Below are 25,858 nucleotides of genomic sequence, written 5' to 3' on the forward strand. Positions count from 1 at the left end.
CTGGTCTTGGCATATATCAGCATCTCAATAAACGTTTGTGGGATGGACAGATGGATGAATGGTTAGATGAATGGATGGATGGATGGATGGGTAGATGGACTGAAGATACGTGGGTGAAAGGAGAGATGGAAAAATGAATAGATGCCCTACCAGAGTAAAAATTCCCCAGACCAGTAGTCAGCAAAAATAGACTTCTAGAGCAGGGGCATCCAGCTGAATAATATCTGACGCTTGAAGTCAACAAGAAAGTTAAGGATGAATTTCCAGTGTCCTAAATAAATAACTTCATAACTGGTTTCCCCATGTTCTCTCACTCCTTGTTACATTCTGTTCTCTATACAACAATCTGATGGATTTTTTAAGTACAAGCAAATCCTATACCTCACCTGTTTAAGGCCTTTCTATGGCTTCTCATTCCACTCAGTATCAATTCTACACTGATCATCAGCTCTTCAGGGCACTGCAGGATCTTGTTCTTGCTGAGGCTTCATCACTCTCCCCTTCATTCACTATGCCCCAGCCATAATGCCTCCTTTCTATTCCTTAAACAAGCCAAACTCTTTCTTGCCTCTGGACTGTCACCTTTACTATCCCCTCTACATAAAATGTCCTTCCCCAATCTCTTTCCATGATTGGCTCTTTCTAGAAACTTAGATCTCAGTTTAAAAGTCACTGCCCCAAACAAGTGAGGGTTCCCTGACTGTCCTATCTAGAATAGGCTCTACTTTACTCATCGCATCACCCTGTTTTTTTTCCCCTCCCAGCACTTATTACAATTAGCAGTTAACTCATCCTTTGTTTGTTTATTGCTAATCTGCAGCTGCACAGCAACATTTATCAGTTGCCGTCACCTCTTCATTCCCTGCGCATGGAACCATGCCCAACACCATGGAAGTCTTTCAGGAAATATTTGTTAAATGAATTAATCCAAAAAGACAAAGCTGGATCAAACTGCATTGTCACATATGGAGAAGTATAGAAGTCCCAGAGGGAAAACAGTGAGTTAGGACAGAACCAAGCTGAACTGGTCACTACCTAAGCCAAAAGACATGAAAAGTCTCCTATCATTCCTGGGTCGACACTTTGCTGCGTGAACTCATGCCATAGTACAGTTCCACTTTTGCCCAGCTTATCCCACATAACCAAGGTCAAGAGAACATTAGATAGCATGGGAAACACAGAAAGAGAACGCAGTCCTGCAGCAGCCTCTCTGGTCATAACTCTGAATGCTATAGCCATCTGCCTAACCCAAATGTATGGAATATATGCCACCTACATACTCATAAAGAGAAAATAAAGTATGGTGGTATTAGACAGTCCTGTTTGCCTACACTAGGGTGTATTCAGAACCCGGAATACAGGGGAAGTGAACACCCAGACTCCCAAATAATCAGCTCCTTTGATTCTTCTCTAAATAAACAATCTTTAAAGGGAATATCAGTAATGACTTAAATAGCTATATTTTTTTACATCCTCTATATCTCTATGAGATAACTATGGAAATTTGCACTCTGGACAGAGGAGCTATCCATATAAAATATTCCCCAACAAAAATCATATTCCTTATCTATGAGACAGGGCAGAACAGACAAACCAGATAAAAGAAGGAAAGTAAAGCTAGTGTAGTTAGAACACTTAAAGAGTAGTAGACTATAGGATTATGGTCTTTGAAAAGAGGCCTGGGAGACTAAGTTAGATGTCATTGTTAATGGGTTGATAAAAGGAAAAAGATAATTGACCATGACCCTTGTGTTAGATCCTAAGTTTTTACTCAGTTGAAAGTTAAAATTGGCTCCTGCATTGTTGGGCTGATGGTCATTTTGAGGCCAAGAAGGGGTCTTAATTTGGCAGCAAGGATGGGGTGCTTATGCTAAAATTTAGGGACATACTAAGGAAGTGCCATGTCTAAGGGCAACTGCCTGGCTGACATGGCAGTCACAGCTGCACTGTGGGACAGGAGGCCCTCAACACACTGATTGGAGTAGCAACAATGTGCCTTGGAAAAGATGGCAGCTTCACAGGATCAAAAAGGGTTATGGGGTGGGGGTGGTCTTGGTATAGCCTAACTCATGCACCACTGCAAGGGATCTTGGGAAACTAGTTCACAGAGCCAATGCCGGAGACATGAGAGAACAGAAAAACAAATGAAAGCCTAAAATATTTGTCTTTGTGACCTAGGATGCTACAGGATCCTGTTAAATAATGTCTACTCTGTGTAGTGCACTGACCTCCAGGAGAGGTAGTGAAAAGAGACAAGAGATTCAGGAACTCTGGAAACAAATTAGACTATACCAGTCCTTGACCAATAAATGAGAAAGGAGACATCTTTATTTCAGTCATATTGGATAGTTTTACTAGATAGATGTAGGCTTTCTCAATAAAGTACTAAAGAGCTCAACCAACTGAAGAAATTAAAGTCTGAGAAATATTCTCTTACCCAGGGGTCTCCAAGAACATTGACTCTGACAGTGGGCAGGCTTTGGGCAGACTCCTGAGAGAACTGGACAACCCAGCCACCTCAAGCAGCATGTGACGGCACCTAGATAGACTTTGCTCTTCTCTTCCCTGTTCCTCAACCCTCATACCCCTGTCGCCAGTTGGGACTCAGCATCACATCCACTGGGGCTTGGTGAACTTCCTAGAAATTCATTCTCTGGAATTCCACTTCTAGATCACAGAACTATGTCTCAGATACCACTTGTTGAAGCCTCTTCCAATTTGTGTTAAGTCCATGACTTTGGTCTCATTATTCTCTTATGTCAGAAATCAGATGAGAATATCTCAGAACCGCATTGTCTTTTGTGGTGCAAAAGAATAAATAAGCAGCCTTGAAAATAAGGTTTGAAACCAGAGAAATCATTGGTAAGATAACATCCACTCTCCTAACCACCCCACCACAATCTCATAAATCAGATTTTTTTTCATGCTCAGACATTGCTGGCTGATGAACATGCAGTAAAATTCCCCAAGTTTCTCTGTAATAACTGTACTTATTATAGGGACTTCTAAGTAGGCATGATGGCCAGGAAGTCTCTTCAGCCCTGAAATCACCAGGTGGCAGCTTGACTGAGTCATTCCAGACTGGTTTGGGGTTAAGAGAGAAACAAATCACAATAGCATATAGCAAGAAGGCAACTTGGGATGCAGATAATGGAGTTAGCTTACATTACAAGAGAATCTAGTATAAGTTCTCCCTGTATACATCTACCTGGGTGATAACTGTACTCCTTTTTTTGGTCCTAGACACATTTGTGTCATTTTTTAAGTTGCTTTTCCTTCCGAACTCAGAGGGCTAGATCCAAGATCCAGGATCCCAAGGGAGATGAGCAGGGATGTTATAAAGATAGTGCCAAAGGCTGTTCTCATTGCATCAGAAGTGTGGACAGTGGAATGTCCACAGTCACAGGAAGAGATATATATGAAACCTCAGAAAGGACTTCTAGGCCCCTAAAAATGTCCTACATTAGAATGCATGGATAAAGAAGGCAGAGAAATCTTCCCCACTGGAAAGTTTCAACAATTGAACAGAACACTGGGTATCTAAAAGATAAGCATCGTTTTCTGATAAAGAGGATCGGCTTTGGAGTCACCCCAGGGTCAGGTTGTATTGATTCAGATTCTGACTCCACTGTCCTCAAGATGTTGGGCAAGACTCAAAACATCTTTTGTTTCCTCTACTAAATAATAATACCAATCTCCTTGGATTCTCATCATGAAAATTAAACAATATGGGGGACTTCTGATTCCCGATCCAGGAGGTAAGGATCTTGGAAGTTGCCGGTCCATTCCAACAACAAGTAAAAAGTTTAACAAACTGAAAAATCAACAACTTCTCTAGATCCTTCAGAAAAGTGAGGTCACAGGGCACACCACCCCCCCCCCCAAACTGGAGAGACTGGCAGATACAGAGAATCACAATTTATCTGAGCAGAAATCTATGAACAGAAGCCTCAGTGAAAACCAGCACTGGCATCAGAAAACCTGAATTGGGGGTTTCTCTGGTGGCGCAGTGGTTAGGAGTCTGCCTGCCAGTTCAGGGGATGCAGGTTCGAGCCCTGGTCTGGGAAGATCCCACATGCCGCGGAGCAACTAAGCCCATGAGCCCCAACTACTGAGCCTGCGCGTCTGGAGCCTGTGCTCCGCAACGCGAGAGGCCGCGACAGTGAGAGGCCCACGCACCACGATGAAGAGGGGCCCCCGCTCACCGCAACTGGAGAAAGCCCTCGTACAGAAACGAAGACCCAACACAGCCAAAAATAAATTAATTAATTAAAAAAAAAAAAGAAAGAAAGGCAACCTTAAAAAAAAAAAAAGAAAGAAAACCTGAACTGTAACTGATGAATTTCTGGAGGCTAGGTGTGGACACGTCCGAGAGTTAAAAAACTCTGAGGGCACCCAGTCAGAGGAGGACCCCCCCCCCCACCCAATACTTTTGTTTTACTTACAGGAACTCTACTAGGTTCTCACAGTGAATATCAGAGAAAAATTCCCTAGAGCTTCAAGCAGGGGGAGGGGAAAGTAACCATTTTGATATACACCAGTGCAAACTGTTCTTAACAAGGCCTGCCCTCAAAAGAAACCACTTTACCAGACCCTCACCTACTAGGGTTTTATCAGAGCCTAACCAACTTGGGAGACCGGAAATACCCAACTCCTGCCCTCTCTAGCAATCCTGTCCCACTTTACGGGGGAAGGGGGGACTGAGACGTAAAGTTCACAGTCCAGGGGCACAGGCTCACCAAAAGACCAAGACTAATCATAGGACTGTAGAACACTTCCCCAACACACACCCTTCCACCACATCACTACAGGCCTATTGACCAGAGTTCTTCTTACCCAGTACATCGTGTCTGGCTTTAAACAAAAAATTACAAGGCAGAAAAATACAGTTTGAAAAGACAGAACAAGCCTCAGAACCAGACTCAGATATGGCAGGGATGTTGGATTTATCAAGCCAGGAATCTAAAACAACTCTGATGCATACACTAAGGGATCTAATGGGCCAAGTAGACAACGTGCAAAAGCAGATGGGTTATGTAAACAGAGAGATGGAAATTCTAAGAAAGAATCAAAAAGAAATGCTGGAGATCAAAAACACTGTAACAGAATAAAGAATGTCTTTAATGGGCTCATTGGCAGAGTGGACATGGCTGAGGAGAGAATCTCTGAGTTTCAAGATATGTCAATAGTAACTTCCAAAACTAAAAAACAAAGAGAAAAAATATTGGAAAAAAAAACAGGACAGAATATCCCCAAATTGTGGTACAACGATAAAAGGTGTATTGTATGAGTAATGCGAATATGAGAGAGAGAAGGAAGAGAGAAAGGAAAAGAAGAAATATTTGAAGCAATAATGACTAAGGATTTCCCTCAAATTAATGTCAGACACCAAACCCCAGTTCCAGGAAGGTCAGAGAACACCAAGCAGGCATATTATCTTCAAATTACAGAAAATCAAAGATTAAAAGAAAAGTCTTGACCGAAGCCAGAGAGAAAAAAAGGACACTACCTATAGAGAAGCAAAGATAAGAATTACATCCTTCTCAGAAACCATGCAAGCAAGAAGAGAGTGGAGTGAAATATTCAAGGTGTTGAGAGAAAAAAAAGAACACCAACATAGAATTCTGTATTCTGTGAAATTGCCTTTTTAAACTGAAGAGAAATAAAGACTTTCTTAGACAAACAAAAATTAAGAGCATTTGTTACCAGTAACCTTACGCTGCAAGAAATGTTGAAAGAAGCTCCTCAGAGAAAGAGAAAATTGTATAGGTCAGAAACTTAGATCTACACAAAGAAAGAGCATTAGAGAAGGAATATGTGAAGTTAAAAACTTTTATTTTTCTTATCTCAGTTGATCTAACAGATAAGAGCTTGTTCAAAATAACAAAGTAACAATTATATATATATATTTATATATATGCCTATGTATAAGTGAAATGAATGACAACAATGATAAAAGAGACAGGAGGGAAGAATTAGGAATATTTTGTTATTATAAGATACTCACACTACCCGTGAAGTGGTATAGTGTTATTTGAAAGTGAACCTGGATTCATTGTAAATGTATATTGCAAACTCTAGGGCAACCACTTAAGAAAGAAGGATAATTGATATCCTAAGAAAGGAGAGAGACAGTCACAGAAAGAGAGACAAAATGAAAAGGCAGAGGACTTTGTACCACATGAAGGAACAAGGTAAAACCCCAGAAAAACAACTAAGTAAAGTGGAGATAGGCAACCTTCCAGAAAAAGGATTCAGTATGATAGTGAAGATGACCCAGGACCTCGGAAAAAGAATGGAGGCAAAGATCGAGAAGATACAAGAAATGTTTAACAAAGACCTAGAAGAATTAAAGAACAAACACCTAGAAGAATTAAAGAACAAACAAACAGAGATGAACAATACAATAACTGAAATGAAAAATACACTAGAAGGAATCAATAGCAGAATAATTGAGACAGAAGAACAGATAAGTGACCTGGAAGACAGAATGGTGGAATTCACTGTCGTGGATAAAGAATAAAGAAAAATAAAGAAAAAAGAATGAAAAGAATAAAGAAAAAATAATGAATAAAGAAAGAAAGAAAATAAAGAAAAAAGAATGAAAAGAAATGAAGACAGCCTAAGAGGCCTCTGGGACAACATTATACACAACAACATTCACATTATAGGGGTCCCAGAAGGAGAGAGAGAGAGAGAGGACCTGAGAAAGTATTTGAAGAGATAATAGTCGAAAACTTCCCTAACATGGGAAAGGAAATAGCCACCCAAGTCCAGGAAGCACAGAGAGTCCCAGGCAGGATAAACCCAAGGAGAAACATGCCGAGACACACAGTAATCAACTGACAAAAATTAAAGACAAAGAAAAATTATTGAAAGTAATAAGGGAAAAACGGCAAATAACATACAAGGGAACTCCCATAAGGTTAACAGCTGATTTCTCAGCTGAAACTCTACAAGCCGGAAGGGAGTGGCATGGTATATTTAAAGTGATGAAAGGGAAGAACCTACAACCAAGATTACTCTACCTGGCAAGGATCTCATTCAGATTCGACGGAGAAATCAAAAGCTTTACAGTCAAGCAAAAGCTAAGAGAATTCAGCACCACCAAACCAGGTCTACAACAAATGCTAAAGGAATTTCTCTAAGTGGGAAACACAAGAGAAGAAAAGGACCTACAAAAACAAACCCATAACAATTAAGAAAATGGTAACAGGAACATACATGTCAATAATTACCTTAAATGTAAAAGGATTAAATGCTCCAACAAAAAGACATAGACTGGCTGAATGGATACAAAAACAAGACCCATATATATGCTGTCTACAAGAGACTCACTTCAGACCTAGGGACACATACAGATTGAAAGTGAGGGGATAGAAAAAGATATTCCATGCAAATGGAAATCAAAAGAAAGCTGGAGTAGCAATACTCATATCAGATAAAATAGACTTTAAAATAAAGAATGTTACAAGAGACAAGGAAGGACACTACATAATGATCAAGGGATCAATCCAAGAAGATATAACGTTCATTTCCTTAAACTAACTCTCCATATATACCACAATTTCTTTATCCATTCACCCAATGATGGACACTTAGATTGTTCCCATATCTTGGTTATTGTAAATAATGCTGCAGTGAACATGGGGATGCATATATCTTTACAAGTTAGTGTTTTCATTTTCTTTGGATAAACACCCAAAAGTGGAATTGATGGATCATATGGTAGTTCTATTTTTAATTTTTTGAGGAACCTTCATACTGTTTTCCATAGCGGCTGCACCAATTTATGTTCCCACCAGTGATGTACAAGGGAGGGTTCCCTGTTCTCCACATCCTTGCCAACACTTGTTATTTCTTATAATATGATAGATATTAAGCCAACTATATCGATACTTCCTTTAAACATCAATGGTCTAAATACAACAGTTAAAAAACAGAGACTGGCAGAGTGGATCAAAAAACAAGACCCAACTACACATTATCTATAAGAAACCCACTTTAAATATAAAGACACGTATAGATTAAAAGTAAAGGGATGGAGAAAGATATACGATGCTAAAACTAATCAAAATAAAGTGGAAGTCTCAATAACAATTTCAGTCATAGCTGACTTCAGAGCAAGCAAAGTTATCAGGAATAAAAAAAGGCATTGCATAATGATAAAGGGGACAATTTTCCAAGGAGACATAACAATCCTTAACATGTATGCACCTAGCAATGGAGCATCGAAATATGTGAGGCAAAACTGATAGAACTGCAAGGAGAAATAGATGAATCCATTATTATAGTTGGAGACCTCAATACCTCTTTATCAGAAATGGACAGATCCAGGAGGCAGACAATCAGTAAGGACATAGCTAAACTCATCAGCATCAGCAATCAACTGGATATAACTGACATCTATAGACTACTTCATCCAACAACAGCAGGATACACATTCTTCTCAAGCTCATACAGAACACTCACCAACATAAACCACATTCTGGGCCATAAAACACACTTTAACAAATATAAAGGACTTGAAAAAATACAGTGTCTGCTCTCAGACCACAGTGGAATTAAACTAGAAGCCAATTAAACTAGAAACAAATAACAGAAAGATGACTGGAAAATCTCCAAATACTTGGAGATTAAATAACATAATTCTATTTTTTTAATTTAAAAAAAATTTTATTGAAGTATAGTTGATTTACAATGTTGTGTTAGTTTTTGATGTATAGCAAACTGATTTCATTTTTTATATTATATATATATATTCTCTTTCATAGTCTTGGAAATTAAATTCAAAGTAAGCAAAAGAAGAGAAAGAGCAAAAATTAGAACAGAAGTCAATGATATTAAAAACAGAAAATCAACAGGGAAAATCAAAGAAACCAAAAGTTGGATGTTTGGAAAGATTGATAACTAAGGCTAACTAAGAAAAAAAGAGGGGACACAAATTATTAACATCAGAAATGAAAGAGGGAATATTACTACAGATTGCATGGACACTAAAATAATAATAAAGGGATACTATGAATGTCTCCATGCCTATAATTTGATAACCTAAATGAAATGGACCAATTCCTTGAAAGACACTATCTGTTAACACTCACACAAGAAGAAACAGACTATCTGAATAGGCTGATATCTATTAAAGAAATGGAACCAGTAATTAATAACCTTCCAAAACAGAAAGCACCAGGCCCATATGCGTTTACTGATGAATTCTACCAAATATTTAAGGAAGAAATCATAACAATTCTCCACAATCTTTTCCAGAAAATAGAAGCAGAGGGAATACTTTCTAACTCATTCTGAGGCCAGCATTACCCCAAAACTAAAACCAGACAAGGACATTAAAAGAAAAGGAAACTACAGACCAATATCTCTCATAAGCATTGATGCAAAAATCCTCAACAAAATATTAGCGACAGTATGTAAGAAGAATTATACATCACCACCAAGTGGGATTTATCCCAGGTATGCAAGACTGGTTCAATATTCCAAAATCAATTAATGTAAAACCATCATATCAACAGGATAAAGAAGAAAAATCATATGATTATATCAATAGATGAAGAAAAATATTTGACAAACCCAACACCCATTAATGATAAAAACCCTCAGCAAACTAGAAATAGAGGGAAACTTCCTCAACTTGATTTTTTAAATCTACCAAAAAACCTACAGCAATCATCACACTTAATGGTGAGGAAGTTTTCACTTTCTCAAGAAGATCAGGAAAGAGACAAAAATGTCCCCTCTCATTATTCCTTTTCAACATTACACTGGGAGTCCTAACTAATGCAATAAGACAAGAAAAGGGAAAAAACAGTATACGGATTAGGAAGGAAGAAATAAAACTGTATTTTTTCACAGATAACATGATTGTCTAGGTAGAAAATGTGATAGACAAAAAAATTCTCCTAGAAATAATAAGTTATTATAACAATGTTACTGGGTACAAGGTTAATGTACAAAAGTCAATTACTTTCCTATATTCCAGTAATGAACAATTGGAATTTGTAATTAAAAACACAGTAGCATTTACATTAGCACCCAATAAAAGAAAATACTTAGGTATGAATCTAACAAAATGTGTACAAGACCTATATGAAGAAAACTACAAAACTCTGATTAAAGAAATCAAAAAGGAACTAAATAAATGGAGCTAGTCTGTGTTATGGATAGAAAGACTCAATATGTCGAGATGTTAGTTCTTCACAACTTGACCTATAGATTCAACACAATCCCAGTCAAAATCCCAGCAAGTTATCAATATTTTGTGGATATTGGCAAACTGAATCTAAAGTATATGGAGAGTCAAAAGACACAGAATAGCCAACACATTATTAAAGAAAAAGCGCAAAGTCACAGGACTGACACTATCCAACTTCAAAACTTACTGTAAAGCTACAGTAATCAAAAGAGTGTAGCATTGTGAAAGAATAGATAAATAGATCCATGGAAGATAATAGAGAGCCCAGATGTCCTTTAGTAGGTGAATGGATAAAGTGTGGTACACCCACACAGTGGAATATTTCTCAAAGCTAAAGAGAAATGAGCCATCAAGCCATGAAAAGACATGGAGCAACCTTACATGCATAGTACTAAGTGAAAGAAGCCAATCTGAAAAGGTAACTACTGTATGATTCCAACATATGACCTTCTGGAAAAGGCAAAACTATGGACACAGTAAAAAGATCAGTGGTTGCTAGGGTTTACGAATGAGAAAGGGATGACTAGGTGGAGCACAGAGGACTTTTAGGGCGGTGAAGCTGTTCTACGTGGTACTATAATAGTAGATACATATCATTATGCATTTGTCATAACCCATAGAATGTACAACACCAAAAGTGAATTCTAATGTAATCTATGCACATCGAGTGATAACTCTATATGCAGGTCCATGATTGTAACAAACGTACCACTCTGGTGTTGATAGTTGGGGAGGCTGTGGGTGTGTGTATATGAAAACACTTTGTACTTTCTGCTTGATTTTGCTGTAAAACTAAAACTGCTCTAAAAATAAAGTTTATTTTATGTCTATGGCCATACCATCCTGAACACACCTGATCTCTTCTAAAAATAAAGTTTATTTTAAAAATTAAAGGAGATAATACATGTAGGTTCTGCAGGCAAGGAGCTTAGAAGTTGCCATTCCATCCTAACAACAGGTTAAAAAGCTGAACAGACTGAAAAATCAACAACTCTTCCTGGATCCATAAAAGAGGGGAGGACACAGCGCAAATTGCTACCCCTAAGATTGGAGAGACAGACAGGAAGATAGAGGGAGTCCCATTAGTGTGGGAAATCATGCCCTCTATTCCTTTGCCTACCCTTGGCCTTTGTGAGTTTTCCTGATAGAGCATATTATTCAACCCATGCTGAGGAGTTCTTCCCAAACTCTGATGCCCACCGGTGGTGACCCAGATGGGCCCCATTTATATAACATGCCCTGACCTTCCTGAACATGTAGACAATCCAGTTGTCCCAGTGCCATTGGTTTAAAGACTACACTTTTCCCCAACTGAAGTTACTCGGCATCTTTGTCAAAATCAATTGACCATCAGAATTAGACCATTAACTCACACCACATGCAAAAATTCCCTCAAAATGGACCATAGACCTAAATGGAAGGGCTAAAACTATATACATCTTAGAAGGAAACACAGGTTAAAATCTTTCTGACCTTGAGTCAGACAGAAACACGAGTGGGAAAAGAAGAAAAATTGAACAATGGGACTTCGTCAAAATTAAAAATATTTGTTCTTCAAAAGACATTATCAATAAAATGAAAAGATAAGTTACAGACTGGGAAAATATTTTCAAATCATATATCTATTAAAGAACTTGTATCTAGAATATAAAATACAATCAACAACAAGAAAATAAGTTATCCAATTTTAAAATGGACAAAAGATTCACATAGATATTTCACCTAAAAGGTATGGGAATGTTTAATAAGCATATGAAAAGATGCTTAGCATCATTAGTTATTAGAGAGATGCAAATCAAAACCATGATGAGACACCACTTCTTACTCCCTAAGATGGCTATAATTTAAAAAATACACAATGTCAATTGGAGAATATGAAGAAACAACAATGTGGAAAAACAGAAATGTCACTCACTCATTACTGGTAGGAAATGCAGCCACTTTGGAAAACTGTTTGGCAACTTCTTAAGTTAAAGATAAATTTACCATATGACCCAACAATTTCACTCCTCGTTATCTACCCAAAAGAAATGAAAGTATCCACACAAACACTTGTATGTGAATGTTCATAACAGCTCTATCCATAATAGTGCAAGAAGTGGAAACATTCCAACTATCAAATGGTCAATGAATAAGCAAAATATGGGATATCCATACAATGAAATAGTATTCAACACCTAAAAGGAATGAAATACATACTACAACACAAATGAGCCCCCAAAATATATTATGGTACCACAATGTTCATTGCAGCTCTGTTTAGCCAGGACATGGAAGCAACCTAAGTGTCCATCAACAGATGAATGGATAAAGATGTGGCACATATATGCAATGGAATATTACTCAGCCATAAAAAGACGAAATTGAGTTATTTGTAGTGAGGTGGATGGACCTAGAGTCTGTCATACAGAGTGAAGTAAGTCAGAAAGAGAAAAACAAATACCGTATGCTAACACATATATATGGAATCTAAAAAGAAAAAAAAGGTTTTGAAGAACCTAGGGGCAGGACAGGAATAAAGATGCAGATGTAGAGAATGGACTTGAGGACACGGGAAGGGGTAAGGGTAAGCTGGGATGAAATGAGAGTGGCATGGACATATATACACTACCAAATGTAAAATAGATAGCTAGTGGGAGGCAGCCGCATAGCACAGGGAGATCAGCTCGGTGCTTTATGACCACCTAGAGGAGTGGGATAGGGAGGGTGGGAGGGAGACCCAAGAGGGAGGGGATATGGGGTTATATGTATACGTATAGTTGATTCACTTTGTTACACAGCAGAAACTAACACACCATTGTAAAGCAATTATACTCCAATAAAAAAGTTATTACAAGATAATGGCTATAATTCCCTGTGCTGTACCATATATCCTTGTTGCTTATCTGTTTTATTTTTAAAAAAAAAGTATATTATGGTAAGTAAAAGAATCCAGACACAAAAGACCATATATTGTATGATTCTATCTATATGATGTCCAGAAAAGGCCAATCTATAGAGTCGGAAAGTCAATTAAAAGTTGCCCAGGAATGTTTATCGTGACTTTGTCCTCTGTTGCATTTTAAAGTTCTTTCCTGTAATTTATTTTCAGTACATAATTAAATATTTGTATATATAAAAAAAAAAAAAAAAAAAAGTTGCCCAGGGGCTTCCCTGGTGGCTCAGTGGTTGAGAATCTGCCTGCTAATGCAGGGGACACGGGTTCGAGCCCTAGTCTGGGAGGATCCCACATGCCGCGGAGCAATTAGGCCCCTGAGCCACAACTACTGAGCCTGCGCGTCTGGAGCCTGTGCTCCGCAACAAGATAGGCCACGATAGTGAGAGGCCCGCACACCGCGATGAAGAGTGGCTCCCGCTTGCTGCAACTAGAGAAAGCCCTCGCACAGAAACGAAGACCCAACACAGCCAAAAATAAATAAATAAAAATTAAAAAAAAAAAAAAGTTGCCCAGAGCTGGGGAGTGGGAATGAGGAGTGGCTGCTAATGGGCACAAGAGATCTTTTGGGGGAGATAGAAATGTTCCAAAACAGGACAATGGTGATGGTTATACAAGTTCATAATTTTACTTAAAATAGTTGAATTGTATACTTAAAACAAGTTAATTTTATGGCATGTAAATTACATCTCTGTAAAAATGTTTGGAAATAAAAGAAAGGTGATGTTGTGGTCCCCATCTGCCTTCCCCTTTATTTTATTTCTCACTGTCTGTAGAGTTTATTGGTTCCACTCAGAGACGCTGAACTCTTGTTCTTTTGGCTCTTTGGCTGAAGGCAATTCCCAGAGAGACACTAGCTGAAATCTACCAGCCTCCAACATTCCCAGCAGCTGGGGGAATGGGTACAAACGCCAGCCTCGAAGAGGACGGGGGATGTATATGGTTCACTTAACAGCATTGCTAGAGCAGGCAAAGCTGTATGATGCACTTTGGTGGCCTCAGATAGGCTCTATGGGTCTCAGCAAGACAAAGGCCTTTAGTTAGTGCTGCTAGCTTCAGGGAACAAGATGCTATAACTCAGTGACTAGGGTCAACCTTTCCTAAGCAAGTGTGTTTGAGGCATTGGGAGTCAGGTCCCTAGTGGGAAGAGGAGAATGTCTATAACATGGGGAGAGGGAGAGACCTGGAGTAGGGGGTCAAACCCACTCTTTGTAAAGCATTACTCCCAACAACTGATGGAAACGCGAAAAATTCTTTTCAAGAGCATGCGGCATTTCACCAAGATAGACCATTTTTTCTGGACCACGAAACAAGTTTCAATAAATATCTAAAAATCAAAGTCAAACAGAGTATATGCTCTGACCACAATAGTATTATATTAGAAATTGATAACAATAAGATGCCTAAAAAATCCCCAATTTTAGAAATTAAACAACATGCTCTGAGTAACTCACACATTAAAGAAGAAATCACAGGTAAGTTCGAAAATATTTTTACCTGAATGATGACAAAAATCTAATATATCAAAACTGTTGGATGCAGCTAATACAATGCTTAGAGGGAAATTTGCAGCTTTAAATGCAAATGCACATTGTCAAAAAGAAGAAATCAAGTATCCAATCTTTGACCATAAGAAACTTGAAACAGAAGTGTAAATTAAACCCAAAGTAAATATAAGCAAGCAAATAATTAAAACAAAAAAAAAACTGATGAAAGCAAATGGATAGACAGTAAAGGAATACAATAGTAAATTTTTTTGTATTCAGTGTACAAAAGTTAATTTTAAATGGATTCTATGTTTAAATATATACCCAGACCCATAAATTTAGAAGAAAAATTAGGAGAGTATCTATCCACTAAATATCAGAGTGTAGTTGTTTCTGGGGTAGATTGGAAGGATGGGAATTGACTGGAAAGGGGCAGGAAAGAGTTTTCTGCAGGGAAGAAAATGTTCTATATTTTGTTTTGGGTGGTTTCTTACATAGGTGTACATAATTGTAACGGTTCATTGAACTAACACTTAACATCTGGACATTTTAATGCACGTAAATTACACCTCACTTTTTTGACAGTATCTTGCGAAGCTTATGGCGGTGGTATTTGGGCATCTCTGGGCACAGGCTTCTGAAGCATATAGGCATCTTCAGTTCAAGAATCTACTGAGAGGGTCTTCCCCGGTGACGCAGTGGTTGAGAATCCGCCTGCCAATGCAGGGGACACGGGTTCAATCCCTGGTCCGGGAAGATCCCACATGCCACGGAGCAACTAAGCTCGTGTGCCACAACTACTGAGCCTGTGCTCTAGAGCCCGTGAGCCACAACTACTGAGCCTGTGTGCCGCAACTACTGAAGCCCGTGCGCCTAGAGCCCATGCTCCACAATGAGAGAAGCCACTGCAATGAGAAGCCCGCGCACCGCAACGAAGAGTAGCCCCCGCTCGTCGCAACTAGAGAAAGCCCACGTGCAGCAACGAAGACCCAACGCAGCCAAAAGAAAATAAATAAATAAATAAAATAAATTTAAAAAAAAAAAAACAGAATCTACTGAGAGTGGTTTTGCAACCAAAATCTGGGGTGAGTGCAAACATTCATAATAAAAGCTACTGTGGCCCACAGCTACAGATCTCTACTGTTGGAGGACAGAGGGAAGAAAAAGTGCCCATCGAACTGAGGAGACATCTTGAGAAGGAAAAATGAGGCAGGCAGCTCCATGTAATCAATGGATCAGTTTATTAGATTGTAACTTACAGAGTAGGGTTTGGTAAACAATGATCCAGAGGCATTCACAGCTGCACTCAGCACTGCTGAGGGCCATCAGGACAATTTTATAACTAACCTAGGGTATGAGGGTCAGCGCTTGGAAGCAGGACGTGCATTCCTACATTAATATTTATGAAGGGGTAACTAGTCACATGGGCACCGAGAATACGTCAGCAAAGGTTTTCATCATTGTTTGGGGACTAACAGAGCGTAGAGGCCACCTGGCCTTAATAGTTATTAAACAAAATCTATTAATATCTATTACAAAGCCCTTGATGACAGAGAAGTAATTCACTGCATAGTTCTGAGTAGGGTCAGTGAAAGTACAGGAAGAACTGTAAGGGACCAAGATGGTGTCAGTTAAGCTAACAGCAATACACCTACTCTCGTTGTACAGGTCACAGAACTAGGTGGTTATCACCAGATAGCTTCCCTTCAATGGTTCTCTTCCTAGAGAAACCCAGAGCTCTCCAGGGGGAAATCGAAATTGAGGCTCCAGATATATTGGGTGGGAAAGAAAATTGCCTTCCATAGTGAAGGCACCCTCCACCGCCCCACCCCACCCAGATGTATTTACTGCACAAAGCAGCAATTCACACTGTGCTGGGAGATTTCTCCCAGTCTAGCTTAAGTTTACAGACTGTGGATCCCAGACAGTGGACACTGACCTCCACGAGTCCTGTTGAGGGTAGAACCAAGAATCTTTATCACACTGTGGCCTTGAAGCTTGCTTTCTCTTCCTGTGCTTTGGAGGAATGAGAGATACAAGTTAAAAGTTCACCACTTTTTGATGAAGTGACCAGGGGTGAGCAATGAGTATGGAGTAAGAGTTCAAGGTGAAGTGGGCTGAGTCAGAGGCAACAACACATAAAGCTCCCTTCAGTCCTGTCTTTGGGAGATCAGGAGACCAGAACCCAGCTCTTTCATCTGGCTTGCAACAACCTAACAGGTTAGAGCTTTTTCATTTTCTTTCAGCTACTCCTGGGAGGGGGTGCATGGGATTTTTGCAAAAATGGAGTAGAAGGAACACAGTGGGGTTTTATGAGCATGTAATCACTTGACATTTCTTTTAGGCTCTCTCCTGTGTCATCCTCTCATCCAAACTGCTCCCCAGTGTTTTCTGGTTCCTGGCAAGTGTTTCTCCGTGCCCAGGTTTGGCCATGGCAGGGTGGAGCTGCCTTGTGACAGGAGGAGGAGGGTTTCTGGGTCAGAGGATCGTCCGCTTGTTGGTGGAGGAGAAGGAGCTGCAGGAGATCCGGGTGCTAGACAAAGTCTTCAGACCAGAAGTTCGGGAGGAATTTTCTAGTAAGTGAACTTGAGTCATGGGTGTGTAGCTCCATTTTAAACCCTGCATAGGTGTGGGGAGGGGGTTCTTGTCTAGCAACTTAAGGAAAGTTGTAGTCAAATCAAGGCTGATCCCATGTTATCAGAAAGGAGATTACAGATGGGGTAATACCATGGTGTAATCACAGATGGTGTCAGGAGATGATTCTGGTCCTGACCCAGGATTAGAGAGGGTGGCCGTAGACCAGCCACTTCAGCCTCTGTTCTTCTCATCCAGAAAACCATGTTTCAGTTTTCTCCCTTGTCAACGAGTCTTCAATGTTCTGATGATTTTTGTCTTGTCACTTGCTATGTACCATCTGCAAAGGGCGAGCAAGTGCCATTAACCTGGAGACCCCACCAGCGGGTCCCCGCCCCTCTTGGTTGCTCTGGTCTTTCTGTGGCTTCACTGAGCATCTCCAGTGATGGTGAAATAGAAGGAAGAGAAGGTGAAGCGAGTGTGTGTGTGTGTGTGTGTGTGTGTGTCTGTGAGAGAGAGAGAGAGAGAGAGAGAGAGAGAGAATTAGAGGGAGCAGGAGAGAGGGAAGTGCAGAGCATGCGCAGGCCTGCAACAAGGGAGCCAGAAACAGAACAAGAGGCAGCATGAGTGCAGACACACCTCGCGTGGATTCCCTGTACATCTCTTTTTATCACTCGCCTCTCTCTTCATCACCACAAGGCAGTGACTGCAGAATCTGCTGAAGCAGCTCACGCCTCTCTTTCCAGATTGCTGCCCATGGTGCCAATGCAAAAGCTTGATTTATAGTGTATTTTCCAACCTGTTTCGCCCCCCAGATCCTCAAAGTAACCCTGTGAGGAAGGTAGGAGAGGGGTAACACCCATCCGGACAATGAGGAAATTGAGGTCCGCAAAGGTAAAGCGACTTGCTACCCGGATTAATGGGTAGCAGAGCTTAGACTAGAACTCCAATCACACGGCCCTAGGGCTGACGCTTGGCAAAGTGAATCTTCAGTTTCTGCCATTTCCCCCTTAGGCGCCCCCAAACCAATTCCCTGTCCCCCTCCCCGGCCCCAGTGGACTGGCTATCTACATGCAGGCCCTGGCTGCCCAGAGGACCCCTCTCCCCACGCAAAGCCCCCCCTCCCCAGCCCGCTCTCCTGGACCCTGCCCACCGCTCTGTTCTCCTTTTCTCTCCCCTGACCTCTGCAAACATCCTATTTCCTCTATCCTCTGCTTCAACAGCGTCTCTGATTTTTAAAAAAAAATTCACAACTGATCAACATCAACCGTTTGTAATCCCTACATCTCAGCAATATTTGCAGTCTGACAACTTATGCCCAGAGAGGGCAATGCTCAACCTAAGAGGAACATCTCCCCAACGTGAATAAGGCAGGCGCTGTCATGGGTGGGCAGGGGCCTCTGTCAGGATAATAACAGAGACCACTCACGGTGTTCTTTCTGTGCCAGGCGCTGCGCTAAGTGTTTTACGTGTGTCAACTCATTTGTTTCTCATCACAACCCTCTGGGATGGGGAACAGCGTCCTTCTTTTCTGAAAGATGAGAATACAAGCACAGAAGAATCCAGTCCATTCAGGCTGCTGCAGCAAAATACCACAGGCTGGGTAGCTTATAATCAGAAATGTATTGCTCACGGTTCTGGAGTCTGGAAGTCCAAAATCAAGGCAGGGTCAAGTCCTGGTGAGAGCTCTCTTCCGGTTCATAGCCCACGCCTTCTCACTGTGTTCTCACATGGTGGAAGGGGCGAGGGATCTCTCTGGGGTCTCTTCTATAAGAACACTAATCCCATTCGTGAGGGCTCTACCCTCATGACCTAATCACCACCCAGAGATCCCCCCAACTCCTAACAGCATCACATTGGCATTAGGATTTCAACAAATGGATTTGAGGGGACACAAACATGCAGACGTTGCAGAAGTTAATTAACTTGTTCAAGGTCCCCCACCTGGAAAATGGCAAAGCTGGATTTGAACCCAGGCGGTCTGGCTGCAGCGTCTGTACTCTTAACCACTAGTTTGTCTAGTAGCTTCTCTCTGGGCCTCCCTCCAATCCAGCTCACACCACGTAAGCAACTGCATATTCAGTCTATGCAAAACACTGGCCAAGTCCACAGAGCCTTGGAGGAGGAAGCCAGGGCTCCACCGCTGAGGCATCCACAGCGCCCTCTGCTGTTCTCTCTACAGCCCTGCATACTAATGGGTAAGAGGTCTTTCCTCCCTTGGCCTTGGGCTTCAGGGCATAGCAATTCCTTTGAGCCAGTCTGCTGAAGTTAGCCTTGAAAGAGAGGCAGAGTAAGGGAGGGGCAGGGCAGACGTGGGGACACAATCAGAAAATTCCACTCTGCGGCTAATTCCTCTGCCTTTCTCTCACTTCGTGGCCTTTTTGGAGTGGAAGCATTGGGGCGGAGCTAATGTTGCAGAGGCTTAAGGAGAGCAGGCTTAAGGTTCTTCCAAGTTGTAACCCAAGAAGGAAATTCTGCAGCCCTGAATTTTTCACTCTGAATTTCTCTCTCACTGTTCTCTGCCGTCCATTGCCAATTTCATTTAAATTGACGTCCTTACTCTGCCCCAGAAAAGTGCCAGTCCTGTGTGTGGGTGACGGGAGCGCAAGCAAGGCTTGAAGGCGGAGGGGCGGGGGGACAGGCTAGAGTCTTCACTAGAAGTGTGACTTGGGCGTTTCCTCACCCTCTCTGAGCCTTGGTTTCCTTGCCTGTAAAGTGGAAATCAGAATCCCTATCTCATGAGATAGCTGTGAAAGGAAATAAGAAAGCTGAAAGTCGTGTGCAAAATAAAAAGCACGAAATAAGTGCAGGTTATTTATACAAACTGTATGTAGCGTGGCATTTATGACGTGGGCTAATCTGAGGTGATGATCTTACTTACCAGTAGTGCACAGTAGCGCCACTTCCCACGGGCTTCAGAGGAGCCAGAGACCCTGATGTCGTCTCTGCAACCCTTGGCTAGATGGCCAGAATGTTAGTCCCTCGGTGGCTGGCTCATTTTCAGCGTTGATATCTGCTTTTGATGATATCTAATAAGAGCTCTTTCAGTTAAATCCATCCTTCGGGCCCATCCTAAATTCCTGTTAATAAGCACCACTATCCTCCTGATCACTCAAGTGGGAAAAACTCGGGCTGCCTTTGACTCTTCCTCCCAGCCCATCACCAGTAAGAACCAGGACCTGGCAAGGTAAGGTCTGAAAGTCGAACCTTGTGTACCTCTCCCCTTCTCGGCTCCCACTCCTGGATCCCCGGTTCCAGTCTTCCCCATGTGAACTGTGGCACAGACGGTGTGATTAATCCCTCAGTCACCTTGCTTTCTCTTATATACACTAGACTGATCCACTTTATAATACTGCAGCCAGGGTTCGCTTCCTACAGCACAACTCTGTTTACACTTCTCCTTTAATTCCAAACATATACCGGATTCCCCATTCCCTACCGAATTAAACGCAGATCCTCTCCTTAATGAATTTTATAAACTCCCCATGAGTCTCTTTAACAATTTTGTGTTCCAGGCACTGTTGACTCCTCACTGCTCAAACTCTCTTTTTTAGAATGAGATGGGATGGAAAGAGATGTTTGCTCTTTCCCAAGACATGCTACACATTCTGATTTCTGTGCCCTTGTTGACTTGGTCCCTCCATGGGATGTTCCCCCCTCCCCACTCCTCATTCCCCCCCAATCTACCTGTCCTTAAAGACCTGGGTCATCAGGAATCTTCCAGATCCAGAAAGCCTTCCAGTGACCTGACTCCTGTTCACACAGAGCTCCAGAGCAAGATCAGGCTGACCTTGCTGGAAGGAGACATCCTGGATGAGCAGTGCCTGAAGGAAGCCTGCCGGGGCACCTCGGTGGTCATCCACACCGCCTCTGTCATCGACGTCATGAACGCCGTCCAGCGAGAGACCATCATGAACGTCAATGTGAAAGGTACAGGATCCTGGGGCGGAGCTGAAGGGAAGTGGGCAAGCAAGGGTCAGAAGCTGGGATAAGTGAGGAGGAGGCTGGTGAACACCTGCTGGGTGGGCACCAAGTAATTTTCCTCATCACCACCAACAGAGATTCAAGGTCATCATCCTCAGTTTTTCAGATGAGGAAACTAGGGCTGAGACAGGCTAAGTGACTTGTCCAAGGCCCTATGGGGAGGAGTGAAAGGGCTAGAATTTAAACCCACGCCTGTGTGAGTCCAAAGGCCACGAAAACCCTTCTGCTGGTCCAATCAAGTGTTGACTCAGCTCCAACCTCAAACTCTTGCTATCCAGCCACCTCCTGTCTCCACTGGGCTGGAACCAGACCTTACAAGTGCTTCCTTGGGCATCATGCTAGCTTTTCTGTTTGGCTGTAAGTTGAGGGTCACCATACAGCCAAGAACTAAGAGCTCTGTGGTATGAGGTGCCCCCAAGTCAGTTAGGAGTGACGGGCCACAGCTCTGGGCTGGTTTCCTTCCGGCAGGACTTCCTGCAAAGGAAGGATAATAAGGACTTCCTGCAAAGGAAGGATAATAAGGGTAAAGAGAATGCCAGAGCCCTCCTGCTCAGCCCCTAGAAGGATTCCTCACAAGAGAACTAGCAAAGCTGGTTCACAGTGGTCTGGCAGTACAGAATTAGCCAGCACTTGTCTTCCTGTAATATTTTCTTAGCAAGAATAATTTCCCATTATCCGTAATACCATCTCTTCAGCTCACTACCAGATCTATTACTGAAGAGTAGCTCCTAGCCAGGTGCCCAAAGTATACCCTCTTCAGATCCTCATCCCTTAAATGCTTGGTGGCTCTTTCTGAACTGTGGCTTTCCAATTCACTTTAAATCTAGACACAGTCACTCAAGGGATTAGCTTAAATCCCTTATTAGCTTGCTGTGTAGTATCCTCCCTCTGACCCCTGGAGGCCAGTCTCTCTAGGACCACAGCACCCCAGTCCATCTGCCTTCCACGCCCTGCCTGCCAGAGTTAGTCTACTCAGAGACTCCTTATCTAAAGCAACTGATTGCTTTTGCATCTCCAGCCTAAAATTGCACAGTCTCAAAAAAGACCATTTCTAGTTTCAACTAAGCCATACCCCTGGTCACCCCCATATTGCCAGGAGGGTGCTAAGTTTAACCAGTCTTGAGCTTTCGGCCCCCCTCCCATAACTTCTACTCTCCACGGCTCCCAACAACAGGGGATTTGAAATCCCTGAGAAGTGTTAGAGGCCTCCATTGACTAAAACTAGCATCACTGACAGGTTTAGAAAATACTTCACAATCATGGCCATTTCTCCCTCTGCAGGTAAATTAGCTCCGAATTTTCTCTGCTTCTAGATTTAATTTTTTAAAAAGGAGGCTGTCTCTCCTGAAAAGCAAATTACACAAAGACCTTAAAAAGGATTTTTTAAAATACCACCCAAAAATGATGCTTTGCCCAGGAAATTGCTTCCTTCTTGTAAGGAAGGCGCTCTGGGTTACCTCCATGAGCTAAAATTCTACCCAGATAAAGGGATTCTGCAAGATCCTCCCATGATAGATATTACCAGCAGAGGGCGCACTCCTTTCTGCTTCTTCCTCCGGCTCAACACACAAGGCCAGTGCTAGCTCCAGAAAGCTAAGCAAAAGGAAGCTTTGCCACCCCGACTTTTCAGACCTGGGTAAACAAGCCACAGCCACAATTAGCAGTGGACTTTGTAGGAAACACACAATCAGAAACAGAGTCTGGATCTCCAGCTTCTCCCCAGAACCCACCAATCATTTGCTCAGTGACTCAAAAAAAAAGTCCTTGTGACAAGTTTTTATTGGTCTTCAAAAAAAAAAGGAGAAAAATACGAACAATTCAATGCGTACTTAAGAGTATATATTACCTATATACAACTCTGTGTGTGTGTGTGTGTGTGTGTGATGTGAATCCTTCAGCTGTCCTCTTTTGCCTAAGGACCAGAGCTGTCCTTATTCTAAGAGTATGGCCTCCTAATTTTTTAAGTTAAAATAGCCTATCTTTAATGAGGTGGTAGACAGGATAAATGATCATTTTAAAATCTCTTTCCTCTGCAAAATATAAAGTGGCAACTCGTTGTCCTTTTCTGAAATTAAAAGTACGTACACTGGTCCACGAAATCCAAAAGCCTAGAAATGCTTGCTCTCCAGAATCCAGATCTTGGCCTCTTTTCATTTTTGCTTTCGTCCTGTGGCTTTAGCATAATCTGATCTCAGCCAGAAACACACAAGAATGCACTCCTCATGTGCAATAGCTACCTCACTTGAGGGTGAGGGGCAGACATGGTCCATGGCATGGCTTTCCTGACACTGACGGTGTGCTCTCCGTGGGCAGGTACCCAGCTCCTGTTGGAGACCTGTGTGCAGGCTAGTGTGCCAGTCTTCATCCATACCAGCACCATAGAGGTGGCTGGGCCCAACTCCTACAGGGAGATCATCCAGGACGGCCACGAAGAAGAGCATCTTGAAACGGCATGGTCCTCTCCATACCCATACAGCAAAAAGCTTGCTGAGAAGGCTGTGCTGGGAGCTAATGGGTGGGCTCTTAAAAATGGTGGCACCTTGTACACTTGTGCCTTAAGGCCCATGTATATCTATGGGGAGGGGAGCCCATTACTTTTTGCCCACGTGGAAAATGCCCTGAAGAACAATGGCATCCTGACAAATCACTGCAAGTTCTCCAGAGTCAACCCAGTCTATGTTGGCAACGTGGCCTGGGCCCACATTCTGGCCTTGAGGGCCCTTCGGGACCCCCAAAAGGCCCCAAGCATCCAAGGACAGTTCTACTACATCTCAGACGGCACACCTCACCAAAGCTATGATGACCTCAATTACACTCTGGGCAAAGAATGGGGCCTCTGCCTGGATTCCGGGATGAGCCTTCCTGTTTCTCTGAAGTATTGGCTTGCCTTCCTGCTGGAGATAGTGAGCTTCTTGCTCAGTCCAATTTACAGATATCGACCCCCCTTCAACTGCCACCTGGTAACCCTGTCAAACAGTGTGTTCACCTTCTCCTATAAGAAAGCTCAGCGAGAGCTGGGGTACGAGCCCCTCTTCACCTGGGAGGAAGCCAAGCAGAAAACCAAGGAGTGGGTCGGCTCCCTGGTGAAACAGCACAAGGAGACCCTGAAAACAAAGACTCACTGATCTGGGGGTGAGAACGATGTGGATGTGGGCATGGTTAGGAGACGCCTGTCACGCTCTCCCCTTCCGGTTTCATGCAGCAAACAACACAGGCACAAGCCCGGGTCCTCCTGCCTCCCTTTTATCAGATGATCATCTGATAAAATGATGATCATCATTTGATCATCTTATTGTCTTCCTCCCTCCACCAGAAACCTTTCCCTGTCACTGGCCCAACGGGAAGCTTTCTGCCCTACCCTCCCTCCAGGGGACGGCCAGACAAGGTGATTTGCTGCAGCTGCTGGTGCCACCGTCTCAGTTGACGATTCTGAGCTATTTGGGCTTCTTTTAACTTAGAGTTTTGCCTGTTAGCTCCATTTCCTTTGTTAAATGCAAAAGCATTCCTTTTCTTTTAAAAGTTCATATTCCTTCACACAGCTCAATGAACGTAATAAACGTTTTAATGACTAATCTTGAGGAAGTTATGGTTTACGTGATTGCATACCTTTTTATTCCCCACCCCGCCCAATCAGCACCTCCTATTTAGAAAAGTAGCTCGGGGCTGGGGGGTGGGCAGAAGTGTCGGGAAGGGGAACCTAGGATTGACCAAGCACTTACTACGTTTCAGGCATGCATTAGATGACCGACATAGATCACTTATTTAACCCTCACCAGAAACCTATGAGGTAGGGATGACTATTCCCTTTGATGAATAAGGAAACTCGTTCACAGTCACGCTAACTGCTATGAGACCGTTTAACCCAGATGGACTGACTTGAAAACCCTTATCCATCCGCTGAATTGTGTAGCCTGAACTGCCCAAAATTTATAGCAAAAGGGGGGACGGGGTGGTGGATGGTTTGTCGGCGGTGCAGCAGAGCACTGGACATGGGGTACTGATCCTTGGGAGAGCCCAGCTCCCTTGGGTCACCTACTTCTTGCCCGGTCCTGTGCAGGAGACACCCTAGGACCAAGGACAGCCCCCTTGGGGGAATCTGGGAGGTTTTCATACCCTTGTCAGCTGGGAGGAGAGGGAGAAGCAAAGGTGCAGCCAGCCTCCACTGCCAATGCCAGTGTCCTTGAAGGTCCCTAGAACGCACTTGGATCTATGTGTGTTGGCGACTCTGGCAACTCATAAGCCTACATTCCAACCTTTCAAATCACACAATGAAGCCGCACCACGGCTTCCTAGGAAAGTAAAGGGGACAGTTGTAAACCCTCCTACTCAGCGCAGAAAGTAGAGACTTAACTCCTCCTCCTCCCTCTTCCCCACCTCTCCCTCACACTGCATGCTGTCTTCCCTCACCTCCTTAGCCTCTTTCCCTTCCTTCCATCTTCCCCTAATCACTGGCCTTCTCATCCTTCTCAATGCCCCTAAGGAAGGGAGGCCAATCGAGACATGTCTGGGGACTTAAATGATGACACATTCGTTAACCGACTGGAGGACCAACAGTCAAAAGAAACACTGCCAGGCCAACAAGGACCACGTGACCTGAAGCAGGTGAGAAGGTGGCGTGGGGCTCAGTGCGGGGAGTGGGGAGCTCTCTCCTTCTAGACCAGGGTGTTGCCT

At 42.5% G+C, this 25,858-nt stretch overlaps 1 protein-coding gene across 1 annotated transcript; it reads left to right on the top strand.

The window, feature by feature from the left end:
* Positions 1-17,060: 17,060 nt before the first annotated feature.
* Positions 17,061-24,312, top strand: LOC118884274 (3 beta-hydroxysteroid dehydrogenase/Delta 5-->4-isomerase). Its single transcript, XM_036831810.1, has 3 exons — positions 17,061-17,205; positions 20,969-21,133; positions 23,501-24,312. Exons 1-3 carry the CDS (start codon positions 17,061-17,063, stop codon positions 24,310-24,312), a joined length of 1,122 nt encoding a protein of 373 aa, XP_036687705.1.
* The last annotated feature ends 1,546 nt before the right edge of the window (positions 24,313-25,858 follow it).

Source organism: Balaenoptera musculus, chromosome 1 (genome assembly GCF_009873245.2).
Source record: "Balaenoptera musculus isolate JJ_BM4_2016_0621 chromosome 1, mBalMus1.pri.v3, whole genome shotgun sequence".
NCBI lineage: Eukaryota > Metazoa > Chordata > Mammalia > Artiodactyla > Balaenopteridae > Balaenoptera > Balaenoptera musculus.

Bases quoted from the DNA above. Each gene is read 5' to 3' on its own strand.
- LOC118884274 (XM_036831810.1), top strand. From the start codon at position 17,061: ATGGCAGGGTGGAGCTGCCTTGTGACAGGAGGAGGAGGGTTTCTGGGT. The intron at 17,206-20,968 runs GTAAGTGAACTT...CTGTTCACACAG, and splicing joins AGTTCGGGAGGAATTTTCTA to AGCTCCAGAGCAAGATCAGG. The intron at 21,134-23,500 runs GTACAGGATCCT...CTCCGTGGGCAG, and splicing joins CATGAACGTCAATGTGAAAG to GTACCCAGCTCCTGTTGGAG.